The 13,540-nt window shown below is 48.0% G+C and overlaps 2 protein-coding genes across 2 annotated transcripts; both read left to right on the top strand.

Moving 5' to 3' along the window:
- The first annotated feature begins 3,952 nt into the window (after positions 1–3,952).
- On the top strand, positions 3,953–7,104 carry LOC139585585 (uncharacterized). Its single transcript, XM_071418379.1, has 3 exons — positions 3,953–4,026; positions 5,368–5,926; positions 6,089–7,104. The coding sequence occupies exons 1-3, from the start codon at positions 3,953–3,955 to the stop codon at positions 6,497–6,499; spliced, it is 1,044 nt and encodes a 347-aa protein (XP_071274480.1). The 3' UTR covers positions 6,500–7,104.
- LOC139585584 (uncharacterized) lies at positions 6,507–8,348 on the top strand. The gene is made up of 3 exons (XM_071418378.1): positions 6,507–6,585; positions 7,099–7,354; positions 7,682–8,348. The coding sequence occupies exons 1-3, from the start codon at positions 6,507–6,509 to the stop codon at positions 8,346–8,348; spliced, it is 1,002 nt and encodes a 333-aa protein (XP_071274479.1).
- The last annotated feature ends 5,192 nt before the right edge of the window (positions 8,349–13,540 follow it).

Raw genomic sequence — 13,540 nt, 5'->3', positions numbered from 1 at the left:
AAAATCCCAAAATTTTGGGGTCTCTGAGGCAGTTTTGGGGTCATTTGTGGGGTTTGGGGTCATTTTGGGTGGGAAAACCCCAAAATTTTGGGGTCTCTGGGGTGGTTTTGGGGTTTTGGGTCATTTTGTGGGGTTTTGGTTCATTTTGGGGGGGACAAACCCCAAAATTGGATTTTTTGGGTGGGAAAACCCCAAAATTTTGGGGTCTCTGAGGCGATTTTGGGTTCATTTTGTGGGGTTTGGGGTCATTTTTTGGGATTTTGGGCAATTTTGTGGAGTTTTGGGGTATTTTGGGGCATTTTGGGTTCATTTTGTGGGGATTTGGGGTCATTTTGAACAATTTTGGGGTCATTTTGTGGGGTTTGGGGTCATTTTTGGGGATTTTGGGTTCATTTTTGGGGATTTGGGGTCATTTTGTGGGGTTTTGGTTCCTTTCTGGGGGTTTGGGGTCATTTTTTGGGATTTGGGGTCATTTTTGGGGGTTTTGGGGTCATTTTGGGGCATTTTGGTTCATTTTGGGGTTTGGGTTCATTCTGTGGCATTTTGGTTCATTTTGGGTGGGAAAATCCCAAAATTTTGGGGTCTCTGGGGCGGTTTTGGGGTCGTTTTGTGGGGTTTGGGGTCATTTTTGGGGATTTTGGGTTCATTTTAAAGGATTTTGGTTCATTTTTGGGGTTTTGGGGTCATTTTGTGGAATTTTGGGGCATTTTGGGTCATTTTGGGGTCATTTTGGGGCATTTTGGTTCATTTTGGGGTTTGGGTTCATTTTGTGGGATTTTGGTTCATTTTGGGTGAGAAAACCCCAAAATTTTGGGGTCTCTGGGGCGGTTTTGGGGTCATTTTGTGGGGTTTGGGGTCATTTTAAAGGATTTGGGGTCATTTTGTGGGGTTTTGGTTCCTTTTTTGGGGTTTTGGGTTCATTTTTTGGGGATTTTGGTTCATTCTGGGGGGGAAAACCCCAAAATTTTGGGGTCTCTGGGGCGATTTTGGGGTCGTTTTGTGGGGTTTGGGTTCAATTTTTGGGATTTTGGGTTCATTTTATGGGGTTTGGGGTAAATTTGTGGAGTTTTGGGGCATTTTGGGTTCATTTTAAAGGATTTTGGGTTTGTTTTGTGGGGTTTGGGGTCATTTTAAAGGATTTGGGTTCATTTTGGGTGGGATTTTGGGTAAATTTGTGGAGTTTTGGGGTCATTTTGTGGGATTTGGGGTCATTTTGGGGGGCACAAACCCCAAAATTGGAATTTTTGGGTGGGAAAAACCCCAAAATTTTGGGGTCTCTGAGGCGATTTTGGGTTCATTCTGTGGGGTTTGGGGTCATTTTTGGGGATTTGGGGTCATAATTTGGGATTTTGGGGCATTTTGGTTCATTCTGTGGGGTTTGGGGTCATTTTGAAGGATTTTGGGTTCAGTTTGTGGGGTTGTGGTTCCATTTTTGGGATTTGGGTTCATTTTAAAGGATTTGGGGTCATTTTGTGGGATTTTGGTTCGTTTTGGGTGGAAAATCCCAAAATTTTGGGGTCTCTGAGGCGGTTTTGGGGTCATTTGTGGGGTTTGGGGTCATTTTGGGTGGGAAAACCCCAAAATTTTGGGGTCTCTGGGGCGGTTTTGGGGTCATTTTGTGGGGTTTGGGGTCATTTTTGGGGATTTTGGGTTCATTTTAAAGGATTTTGGTTCATTTTTGGGGTTTTGGGGTCATTTTGTGGAATTTTGGGGCATTTTGGGTCATTTTGGGGTCATTTTAAAGGATTTTGGTTCATTTTGGGGTTTGGGTTCATTCTGTGGGATTTTGGTTCATTTTGGGTGGGAAAACCCCAAAATTTTGGGGTCTCTGGGGCAATTTTGGGGTCATTTTGGGGTCATTTTAAAGGATTTGGGGTCATTTTTGGGGTTTGGGGTCATTTTGTGGGGTTTTGGTTCCTTTCTGGGGGTGATTTTGGGGTCATTTTGGGGTTTTGGGTTCAGTTTGTGGGGTTTGGGGTCATTTTGGGGGTTTTGGGTTCATTTTTTGGGATTTTGGGTAATTTTGTGGAGTTTTGGGGCATTTTGGGGCATTCTGGGTTCATTTTGTGGGGTTTGGGGTCATTTTATGGGATTTTGGTTCATTTTGGGAGGGACAAACCCCAAAATTTTGGGGTCTCTGAGGCGATTTTGGGGTCATTTTGTGGGGTTTTGGTTCCTTTTGGGGATTTGGGGTCATTTTTGGGGATTTTGGGTAAATTTGTGGAGTTTTGGGGCATTTTGGTTCATTTTGTGGGCATTTGGGGTCATTTTGAAGAATTTGGGTTCAATTTGTGGGGTTTTGGTTCATTTTATGGAGTTTTGGGTTCATTTTGTGGGGTTTGGTTTCATTTTTTGGGATTTTGGGGTCATTTTGTGGGGTTTTGGGTTTGTTTTGTGGGATTTGGGTTCATTTTGAAGGATTTTGGTTCAATTTGTGGGGTTTGGGTTCATTTTGTGGGGATTTGGGGTCATTTTGGGTGGGAAAACCCCAAAATTTTGGGGTCTCTGGGGCGGTTTTGGGGTCATTTTGTGGGGTTTGGGGTCATTTTTGGGGATTTTGGGTTCATTTTAAAGGATTTTGGTTCATTTTTGGGGTTTTGGGGTCATTTTGTGGAATTTTGGGGCATTTTGGGTCATTTTGGGGTCATTTTAAAGGATTTTGGTTCATTTTGGGGTTTGGGTTCATTTTTGGGGATTTTGGTTCATTTTGGGTGAGAAAACCCCAAAATTTTGGGGTCTCTGGGGCGGATTTGGGGTCATTTTGTGGGGTTTGGGGTCATTTTAAAGGATTTGGGGTCATTTTTTGGGATTTTGGGTAAATTTGTGGATTTTTGGGGGCATTTTGGGGCATTTTGGTTCATTTTTGGGATTTTGGGTTCATTTTTTGGGGTTTTGGGTTCATTTTAAAGGATTTTTGGGTCATTTTGGGGGTTTTGGGTCATTTTGGGTGGGAAAACCCCAAAATTTTGGGGTCTCTGAGGCGATTTTGGGGTCATTTTGTGGGGTTTGGGGTCATTTTTGGGGATTTTGGGTTCATTTTTGGGGATTTGGGGTCATTTTGTGGGGTTTTGGTTCCTTTCTGGGGGTTTGGGGTCATTTTTTGGGATTTGGGGTCATTTTTGGGGGTTTTGGGGTCATTTTGGGGCATTTTGGTTCATTTTGGGGTTTGGGTTCATTCTGTGGCATTTTGGTTCATTTTGGGTGGGAAAATCCCAAAATTTTGGGGTCTCTGGGGCGGTTTTGGGGTCGTTTTGTGGGGTTTGGGGTCATTTTTGGGGATTTTGGGTTCATTTTAAAGGATTTTGGTTCATTTTTGGGGTTTTGGGGTCATGTTGTGGAATTTTGGGTCATTTTGGGTCATTTTGGGGTCATTTTAAAGGATTTTGGTTCATTTTGGGGTTTGGGTTCATTTTTGGGGGTTTTGGTTCATTTTGGGTGGGAAAACCCCAAAATTTTGGGGTCTCTGGGGCAATTTTGGGATCATTTTGTGGGGTTTGGGTTCATTTTAAAGGATTTTGGTTCATTTTTGGGATTTTGGGGTCCTTTTTGGGGTTTTGAGTTCATTTTTTGGCATTTTGGTTCATTTTAAAGGACATTGTTGGATATTTTAGGGTCTCTCCTTTGATTTTTGGGCTATTTTGCTCCTTTTTGATCATTTCTTTAAAAACTAAAAAATATTTTCAACATTTTCTCACCCTCACCGTGGGAAAAGCAGAAATTCCTCAATTCCCCCCCAAAATCGCCGAATTTTGGCTTTTTTTAAGTTTCAAATTCACAAAAAAAACCCCAAAAAACCGAAGTGAAAAATCCCCAAAAAGCGGAAAAATCGCCCACAAAAAAAAATCTCACTTCTCCTTTTTTGGGGCTTTTTTGGGTTTTTTGGGGATTTTTTGGTTTTTTGGGATTTTTTTCGCATTTTTGACGTTTTTCCTGGGCGGGTTTTGGGGAGGAAATGGCACAAAAAGGACCAAAAACGGCTGAAAAAACCCAAAAAAAAAAAGGAATTTTGGTGAGAACGGAGCAGAGGTGAGGGGGGAGCCCAAAATTTGGGGATTTGGGGGGGGAAAAACCCCAAAATTTGGGGATTTTTGGGGTGGGAATCCCAAAATTGGGGCTGGGAATTGGGGGAGCCCCAAAATTTGGGGGTTTGGGGTTGGGGAATCCCAAAATTTGGGAATTTTGGGTGGGAAAACCCCAAAATTTGGAGTTTGGGACCCCCAAAATTTGGGAATTTAGGGAGGAAAACCCCAAAATTTTAAGCTGGGAAGACCCCAAAATTTGGGGATTTGGGTGGAAACCCCGAAATTTGGAATTTGGGAAACCCCAAAATTTGGAGTTTGGGAGCCCCAAAATTTGGGGATTTTGGGGTGGGAACCTCGAAATTGGGGGAGCCCCAAAATTTGGGAATTTGGGTTTGGGGACCCCCAAAATTTGGAATTTGGGAGCCCCAAAATTTGGGGATTTTTGGGGTGGGAAAACCCCAAAATTTGGAATTTGGGACCCCAAAATTTGGGAATTTAGGGAGGAAAACCCCAAAATTTTAAGCTGGGAAGACCCCAAAATTTGGGGGTTTGGGTGGTAAAACCCCAAAATTTGGGAATTTGGGAGCCCCAAAATTTGGGGATTTTTGGGTGGGAAAACCCCAAAATTTGAAGGGAAAGAGGAATAAAAATTGGGAATTTTGGGCAAAAGGGACCCCCAAAATTTGGGGTTTTGGGAGGGAAAATCCCAAAAATTGAAGGGGGACCCCAAAATTTGGGAATTTGTGGGGGAAAACCCCAAAATTTTAAGCTGGGAAGGGCCCAAAATTTGGGAATTTTTGGGTGGGAAAACCCCAAAATTTTACCTGGGAAGGCCCCAAAATTTGGGGATTTTTGGGGTGGGAAAAACCCCAAAATTTGGAATTTGGGAGCCCCAAAATTTGGGAATTTGGGTGGAAAACCCCAAAATTTGGAGCTGGGAAGGCCCCAAAATTTGGGGATTTTTGGGTTTGGGAAACCCCCAAAATTTGGAATTTGGGACCCCAAAATTTTGGGATTTTTTGGGTTTGGGAAACCCCAAAATTTGGAATTTGGGAGCCCAAAATTTGGGAATTTGGGGTTGGGAAATCCCAAAATTTGGAGTTTGGGAGCCCCAAAATTTGGGATGGGAATTTGGGGAGCCCCAAAATTTGGGAATTTGGGGGGAAACCTCCAAAATTTGAAGGGAAAAAGGAGCAAAAATTGGGAATTTTGGGAAAAAAGGACCCCAAAATTTGGAATTTGGGGAGCCCCAAAATTTGGGAATTTGGTTTTGGGTGGAAAACCCCAAAATTTGGAGCTGGGAAGGCCCCAAAATTTGGGGATTTTTGGGTTTGGAAATCCCAAGATTTGGAGTTTGGGGACCCCCAAAATTTGGGAATTTGGGTGGGAAAGCCCCAAAATTTGGAGCTGGGAAGGGCCCAAAATTTGGGAATTTTTGGGTGGGAAAACCCCAAAATTTTACCTGGGAAGGCCCCAAAATTTGGGGATTTTTGGGGTGGGAAAAACCCCCAAATTTGGAATTTGGGAGCCCCAAAATTTGGGGATTTTTGGGTGGGAACCCCGGAATTGGGGGAGCCCCAAAATTTGGGGTTTTGGGTTTGGGGAAATCCCAAAATTTGGAGTTTGGGAGCCCCAAAATTTGGGAATTTTTGGGTTTGGGAAACCCCAAAATTTGGAATTTGGGACCCCAAAATTTGGGAATTTGGGGTTGGGAAATCCCAAAATTTGGAGTTTGGGAGCCCCAAAATTTGGGATGGGAATTTGGGGAGCCCCAAAATTTGGGAATTTGGGGGGAAAACCTCCAAAATTTGAAGGGAAAAAGGAGCAAAAATTGGGAATTTCGGGAAAAAAGGACCCCAAAATTTGGAGTTTGGGAGCCCCAAAATTTGGGAATTTGGTTTTGGGTGGGAAAACCCCAAAATTTGGAGCTGGGAAGGCCCCAAAATTTGGGGATTTTTGGGTTTGGGGAACCCCGGAATTGGGGGAGCCTCAAAATTTGGGGTTTTGGGTTTGGGGAAATCCCAAAATTTGGAGTTTGGGAGCCCAAAATTTGGGAATTTGGGGAGGAAAACCCCAAAATTTTAAGCTGGGAAGGCCCCAAAATTTGGGGATTTTTGGGTGTGAACCCCGAAATTGGGGGAGCCCCAAAAATTTGGGAATTTGGGTGGGAAAACCCCAAAATTTCGAGTTTGGGAGCCCCAAAATTTGGGGATTTTTGGGGTGGGAACCCCGAAATTGGGGGAGCCCCAAAATTTGGGAATTTTTGGGTGGGAAAACCCCAAAATTTGAAGGGAAAAAGGAACAAAAAATGGGAATTTTGGGCAAAAGGGACCCCAAAATTTGGGAATTTGGGTTTGGGGGAATCCCAAAATTTGGAGTTTGGGAGCCCCAAAATTTGGGGATTTTTGGGTGGGAAACCCAAAATTGGGGGAGCCCCAAAATTTGGGAATTTTGGGGGGAAATCCTCCAAAATTTGAAGGGAAAATGGAGCAAAAATTGGGAATTTTGGGAAAAAAGGACCCCAAAATTTGGGAATTTGGGTTGGGAACCCCCAAAATTTGGAGTTTGGGAGCCCCAAAATTTGGGAATTTAGGGAGGAAAACCCCAAAATTTTAAGCTGGGAAGGCCCCAAAATTTGGGGATTTTTTGGGTGGGAAAACCCCAAAATTTGGAATTTGGGAGCCCCAAAATTTGGGGATTTTTGGGTGGGAACCCCGAAACTGGGGGAGCCCCAAAATTTGGGAATTTTGGGTTTGGGGAACCCCAAAATTTTGCCTGGGAAGGCCCCAAAATTTGGGGATTTTTGGGTTTGGGGAAATCCCAAAATTTGGAGTTTGGGAGCCCCAAAATTTGGGCATTTTTGGGTGGGAAAACCCCAAAATTTGGAATTTGGGAGCCCCAAAATTTGGGGGGTTTGGGTTTGGGAACCCCGAAATTTGGGAATTTGGGAGCCCCAAAATTTGGGGATTTTTGGGAGGGAAACCCGAAATTGGGGGAGCCCCAAAATTTGGGAATTTGGGTGGGAAAACCCCAAAATTTGGAATTTGGGAGCCCCAAAATTTGGGAATTTAGGGAGGAAAACCCCAAAATTTTAAGCTGGGAAGGGCCCAAAATTTGGGGATTTTTGGGGTGGGAAAAACCCCCAAATTTGGAATTTGGGAGCCCCAAAATTTGGGGATTTTTGGGAGGGAAACCCGAAATTGGGGGAGCCCCAAAATTTGGGAATTTGGGTTTGGGGACCCCCAAAATTTGGAATTTGGGAGCCCCAAAATTTGGGAATTTTTGGGGTGGGAAACCCGAAATTGGGGGAGCCCCAAAATTTGGGAATTTGGGTGGAAAACCCCAAAATTTGGAATTTGGGAGCCCCAAAATTTGGGATTTTTGGGTGGGAAAGCCCCAAAATTGGAAGGGAAAAAGGAACAAAAAATGGGAATTTTGGGCAAAAGGGACCCCAAAATTTGGGGATTTTTGGGTTGGGAACCCCAAAATTTGGGAATTTGGGTTTGGGGAAATCCCAAAATTTGGAGCTTTGGAGCGCCAAAATTTGGGGATTTTTGGGTGGGAACCCTGAAATTGGGGGAGCCCCAAAATTTGGGAATTTTGGGTTTGGGGAAATCCCAAAATTTGGAGTTTGGGAGCCCCAAAATTTGGGAATTTAGGGAGGAAAACCCCAAAATTTTAAGCTGGGAAGGCCCCAAAATTTGGGGATTTTTGGGTGTGAACCCCGAAATTGGGGGAGCCCCAAAAATTTGGGAATTTGGGTGGGAAAACCCCAAAATTTCGAGTTTGGGAGCCCCAAAATTTGGGGATTTTTGGGGTGGGAAAACCCCAAAATTTGAAGGGAAAAAGGAACAAAAATTGGGAATTTTGGGCAAAAGGGACCCCAAAATTTGGGGATTTTTGGGTTGGGAACCCCAAAATTTGGGAATTTGGGTTTGGGGAAATCCCAAAATTTGGAGCTTTGGAGCCCCAAAATTTGGGGATTTTTGGGTGGGAACCCCGGAATTGGGGGAGCCTCAAAATTTGGGGTTTTGGGTTTGGGGGAAATCCCAAAATTTGGGAATTTGGGAGCCCCAAAATTTGGGAATTTGGGTGGGAAAACCCCAAAATTTGAAGGGAAAAAGGAACAAAAATTGGGAATTTTGGGCAAAAGGGACCCCAAAATTTGGAATTTGGGAGCCCCAAAATTTGGGGATTTTTGGGTGGGAAAAACTCAAAATTTTAAGCTGGGAAGGCCCCAAAATTTGGGAATTTGGGGTTGGGGAAATCCCAAAATTTGGAGCTTTGGAGCCCCAAAATTTGGGGATTTTTGGGTGGGAACCCTGAAATTGGGGGATCCCCAAAATTTGGGTTTGGGGTTTGGGGAAATCCCAAAATTTGGAGTTTGGGAGCCCCAAAATTTGGGAAATTTTGGGTGGGAAAACCCCAAAATTTGGAACTGGGAAGGCCCCAAAATCCGGATTTTTTTGGTGGGAAAACCTCAAAATTTGGGGATTTTTGGGTTGGGGAACCCCAAAATTTTGGGGTTTTTGGGGTGGGAAACCCAAAATTTGGGAATTTGGGTTTGGGATCCCCAAAATTTGGGGTTTTTGGTTGGAATTTTCAAGGAAAGTTCCGGAATTCGGCGCCGGCCCCGAGCGATGGCCCCGGTGCAGGTACGGGGCCGGGATTGGGGAATTTGGGGCATTTTGGGGCATTTTGGGGCATTTTGGGGAAATTAAAAATTGGGGAATTTTGGGGTTGGGTGGGAAATTGAAAATTGGAATTTTTCGAATTTTTTCAAATTTTTAAATTTTTTATTTTTTTAATTTTTTAATTTTTCCAAATTTTTAAATTTTTAAATTTTTCAATTTTTCAATTTTTTAAATTTTTCCAAATTTAAATTTTTAAATTTTTAAATTTTAAAATATTTTCGATTTGAATTTCTGAATGTTTAAGTTTTTAAATTTGTAATTTTTAATTTTTTAAAGAATTAATTTGTAAATTAACTTTTAATTGATTTTTTAATTTTTAAGTTTTTGGGGTTTCAGCCCCAAAAGGGGAAATTGGGGTCGATTTTGGGCCATTTTGGGGTCAGATTTGGACCAATCAGGGTTCAACACCAAAAGGGGAATTTGGGGTCGATTTTGGGATAATTTGGGGTCGATTTTGGGCTGATTTGGGGTCGATTTGGGGCCAATTTGGGGTCGATTTTGGGGGAATTTGGGGTCAATTTTGGGCTAATTTGGGGTTTCAGCCCCAAAAGGAGAATTTGGGGTCGATTTGGGGCTAATTTGGGGTCGATTTTGGGCCAATTTGGGGTTTCAGCCCCAAAGGGAATTTGGGGTCGATTTTGGGATAATTTGGGGTCGATTTTGGGTGAATTTGGGGTTTCAGCCCCAATTTGGGGAATTTGGGGTCGATTTTGGGGGAATTTGGGCTCGATTTGGGGCTGATTTGGGGTTTTGGCCCCAAAAGGGAATTTTGGGTCGATTTTGGGCCAATTTGGGGTCGATTTGGGGCCGATTTGGGGTTTCAGCCCCAATTTGGGGAATTTGGGGTCGATTTTGGGCTAATTTGGGGTCGATTTGGGGCCGATTTGGGGCCGATTTGGGGTCGATTTTGGGATAATTTGGGGTCGATTTGGGGCCAATTTGGGGTCGATTTTGGGATAATTTGGGGTTTCAGCCCCAAAAAGGAAATTTGGGGTCGATTTGGGGCCAATTTGAGGTCGATTTTGGGGCCAATTTGGGGTTTCAGCCCCAAAAGGGGAATTTGGGGTCGATTTGGGGCTGATTTGGGGTCGATTTTGGGATAATTTGGGGTCGATTTTGGGATAATTTGGGGTCGATTTTGGGCCAATTTGGGGTTTCAGCCCCAAAAGGGGAATTTGGGGTCGGGTTTGGGTTAATTTGGGGTCGGTTTTGGGTCAATTTGGGGTTTCAGCCCCAAAAGGGGAATTTGGGGTCGGGTTTGGGTTAATTTGGGGTCGGTTTTGGGTCAATTTGGGGTTTCAGCCCCAAAAGGGGAATTTGGGGTCGATTTGGGGCTGATTTGGGGTTGATTTGGGGCCAATTTGGGGTTTCAGCCCCAAAAGGGGAATTTGGGGTCGGGTTTGGGCCAATTTGGGGTCGATTTGGGGCCAATCCGAGGGTTCAGCCCCAAAAGGGGAATTTGGGGTCGATTTGGGGCCAATTTGGGGTCGGGTTTGGGCTAATTTGGGGTCGATTTTGGGATAATTTGGGGTCAATTTTGGGTTAATTTGGGGTCGATTTTGGGTTAATTTGGGGTCGATTTGGGGCCGATTTGGGGTCGGGTTTGGGGTGGGGGCAGTGACGGCCCCGGGTCCCCCCCAGCTCCCGGTGCTGCTGCTGCTGCTCGGAGCCGGAATTTCGGGAAATTCGGGAATTCCGGGAAATTCGGGAATTCCGGGAATTCCGGGAATTCCGGGAAATTCGGGAAATTCGGGAATTCCGGGAATTTCGGGGATTGCGGCGGCGCCGGCCCCGGGGAGGAACCGCGAGGAGCTCCCAGGTGAGGGCCAGGATGGAGCCCGGACCAGTACGGACCAGTATGGACCAGTAGGGACCAGTATGGACCAGTAGGGACGAGTAGGGACCAGTAGGGACCAGTATGGACCAGTGTGAACCAGTATGGACCAGTAGGGACCAGTATGGACCAGTAGGGACCAGTAGGGACCAGTAGGGACCAGTACGGACCAGTATGGACCAGTATGGACCAGTACGGACCAGTAGGGACCTGTAGGGACCAGTATGGACCAGTATGGACCAGTAGGGACCAGTATGGACCAGTATGGACCAGTAGGGACCAGAATGGACCAGTAGGGACCAGTATGGACCAGTATGGACCAGTACGGACCAGTATGGACCAGTAGGGACCAGTATGGACCAGTATGGACCAGTATGGACCAGTATGGACCAGTAGGGACCAGTAGGGACCAGTATGGACCAGAATGGACCAGTAGGGACCAGTATGGACCAGTAGGGACCAATATGGACCAGTGTGGACCAGTATAGACCAGTAGGGACCAGTATGGACCAGTAGGGACCAGTAGGGACCAGTACGGACCAGTATGGACCAGTACGGACCAGTATGGACCAGTGTGAACCAGTATGGACCAGTAGGGACCAGTATGGACCAGTAGGGACCAGTACGGACCAGTACGGACCAGTACGGACCAGTAGGGACCAGTATGGACCAGTATAGACCAGTATGGACCAGTAGGGACCAGTATGGACCAGTATGGACCAGTAGGGACCAGTACGGACCAGTATGGACCAGTAGGGACCAGTAGGGACCAGTCCCTCCCAGTCCATCCCAGTCCTATCCCAGTTCACCCCAATCCCCTCCCACTCCATCCCAGTCCATCCCAGTCCCTCCCAGTCCCTCCCAGTCCATCCCAGTCCGTCCCAGTCCCCTCCCAATCTGTCCCAGTCTGTCCCAGTCCCTCCCAGTCCCTCCCAGTCCATCCCAGTTCACCCCAATCCCTTCCCAGTCCCTCCCACTCCAGCCCAATCCACTTAATCCCCTCCTAATCCACTCCCAGTCCCTCCCAGTCCATCCCAGTCCATCCCAGTCCATCCCAGTCCCCTCCCAATCTGTCCCAGTCTGTCCCAACCCCCTCCCAGTCCCTCCCAGTCCCTCCCAGTTCCCCCCCAATCCCCTCCCAGTCCATCCCAGTCCCTCCCAATCCCCTCCCAGTCCATCCCAGTCCATTCCCAGTCCCTCCCACTCCCTCCCAGTCCCTCCCAACCCCTCCCAGTCCCTCCCAGTTCACCTCAATCCCATCCCAGTCCCTCCCAATTCCCTTCCAGCCCCCTCCGTGGCCGCCTCCCCGTGGCTCCGTTGGCTCCCGTTCCGCGGCTCCGTCCCCGCCGACGCCGTCTCCAGCCCCAACCCTCGCTCAGTCCCTCCCAGTTCCCTCCCAGTCTGTCCCAGTTCGTCCCAGTTCGTCCCAGTCCCTCCCAGTCCCTCCCAATCCATTCCCAGTCCATCCCAGTCTGTCCCAATCCATCCCAGTTCACCCCAATCCCATCTCATCCCATCCCAGTCCATTCCAGTCTCTCCCAATCCATCCCAATCCCCTCCCAGTCCCTCCCAGTCCCTCCCAGTCCCTCCCAGTCCCCCCCAATCCCATCCCAGTCCCTCCCAGTCCATCCCAGTTCACCTCAATCCCATCCCAGTCCATCCCAGTTCCCTCCCAGTCTGTCCCAGTCCCTCCCAATCCATTCCCAGTCCATCCCAGTCTGTCCCAATCCTATCCCAGTTCACCCCAATCCCATCTCATCCCCTCCCAGTCCATCCCAGTCCATCCCAGTTCACCCCAATCCTATCCCAGTCCCTCCCAGTTCACCCCAATCCCTTCCCAGTCCATCCCAATCGATCCCAATCCATTCCCAGTCCATCCCAATCGATCCCAATCCCTTCCCAGTCCATCCCAATCGATCCCAATCCATTCCCAGTCCCTTCCCAATCCCCTCCCAGTCCATTCCAGTCTCTCCCAGTCCCTCCCAGTCCCTCCCAGTCCATCCCAGTTCACCCCAATCCTATCCCAGTCCCTCCCAGTCCCTCCCAGTTCACCCCAATCCCTTCCCAGTCCATCCCAATCCACTTAATCCCCTCTCAATCCCCTCCCAGTCCCCTCCCAGTCCTATCCCAGTCCATCCCAGTTCACCCCAATCCCATCTCATCCTATCCCAGTCCATCCCAATCCCCTCCCAGTCCATCCCAGTCGATCCCAATCCCCTCCCAGTCCATCCCAGTCCATTCCAGTCTCTCCCAGTCCCTCCCAGTCCATCCCAGTCCATCCCAGTCCCATCTCAATCCCCTCCCAGTCCATCCCAGTCTGTCCCAGCACATCCCAATCCTATCCCAGTTCACCCCAATCCCCTCCCAGTCCCTCCCAGTCCCATCCCAGTCCCTCCCACTCCAGCCCAATCCACTTAATCCCCTCCCAATCCCCTCCCAATCCATTCCCAGTCCGTCCCAGTGCTTCCCAATCCCCTCCCAGTTCACCCCAATCCCCTCCCAGTTCCATCCCAGTCCATCCCAGTCCCCCCCAATCCATTCCCAATCCCTCCCACTTCATCCCAATCCACTTAATCCCCTCCCAGTTTATCCCAGTTCACCCCAATCCCCTCCCACTCCATCCCAGTCCCCCCCAATCCCCTCCCAGTCCCTCCCAGTCCCTCCCAATTCCCTTCCAGCCCCCTCCCGCCGCCTCCCCCGCTCCGTGGCCGCCTCCCCGTGGCTCCTCTGGCTCCCGTTCCGCGGCTCCGTCCCCTCCGACGCCGTCTCCAGCCCCAACCCTCGCTCGGGCCGCCCGGAGTTCGTTTGCTCCACGCGCGCCCACGGCTGCAACCTGGGCTCCTTCGACCCCTCCCGCGGCCCCTTCTGCTCCTACGCCTGGGCCGGGCGGGAGCTGCGCAGCTCCGACTTCCAGCTGCTCCTCAACCCCGCCGGCTTCGAGGCGCTGGCCTGGGCCGACGCCTCCTTCGGCTCGGCGCCGCCGGGCGCCG

Source organism: Agelaius tricolor, unplaced genomic scaffold (assembly GCF_023055355.1).
Source record: "Agelaius tricolor isolate 1412-34295 unplaced genomic scaffold, bAgeTri1.0.p SCAF_85, whole genome shotgun sequence".
Classification (NCBI taxonomy): Eukaryota; Metazoa; Chordata; class Aves; order Passeriformes; family Icteridae; genus Agelaius; species Agelaius tricolor.
This window is presented reverse-complemented; position numbering and strand designations above follow the sequence as displayed.

Coding starts and splice junctions, on each gene's coding strand:
- LOC139585585 (XM_071418379.1), top strand. CDS start 3,953: ATGGCACAAAAAGGACCAAAAACGGCTGAAAAAACCCAAAAAAAAAAA. Junction 4,027..5,367: donor TTGGTGAGAACGGAGCAGAG/GTGAGGGGGGAG, acceptor GGAAATCCCAAG/ATTTGGAGTTTGGGGACCCC. Junction 5,927..6,088: donor ATTTGGGAATTTGGTTTTGG/GTGGGAAAACCC, acceptor GAATTTGGGGAG/GAAAACCCCAAAATTTTAAG.
- LOC139585584 (XM_071418378.1), top strand. CDS start 6,507: ATGGAGCAAAAATTGGGAATTTTGGGAAAAAAGGACCCCAAAATTTGG. Junction 6,586..7,098: donor GGGAACCCCCAAAATTTGGA/GTTTGGGAGCCC, acceptor GAATTTAGGGAG/GAAAACCCCAAAATTTTAAG. Junction 7,355..7,681: donor CCCAAAATTTGGGAATTTGG/GTGGAAAACCCC, acceptor TTGGGAATTTAG/GGAGGAAAACCCCAAAATTT.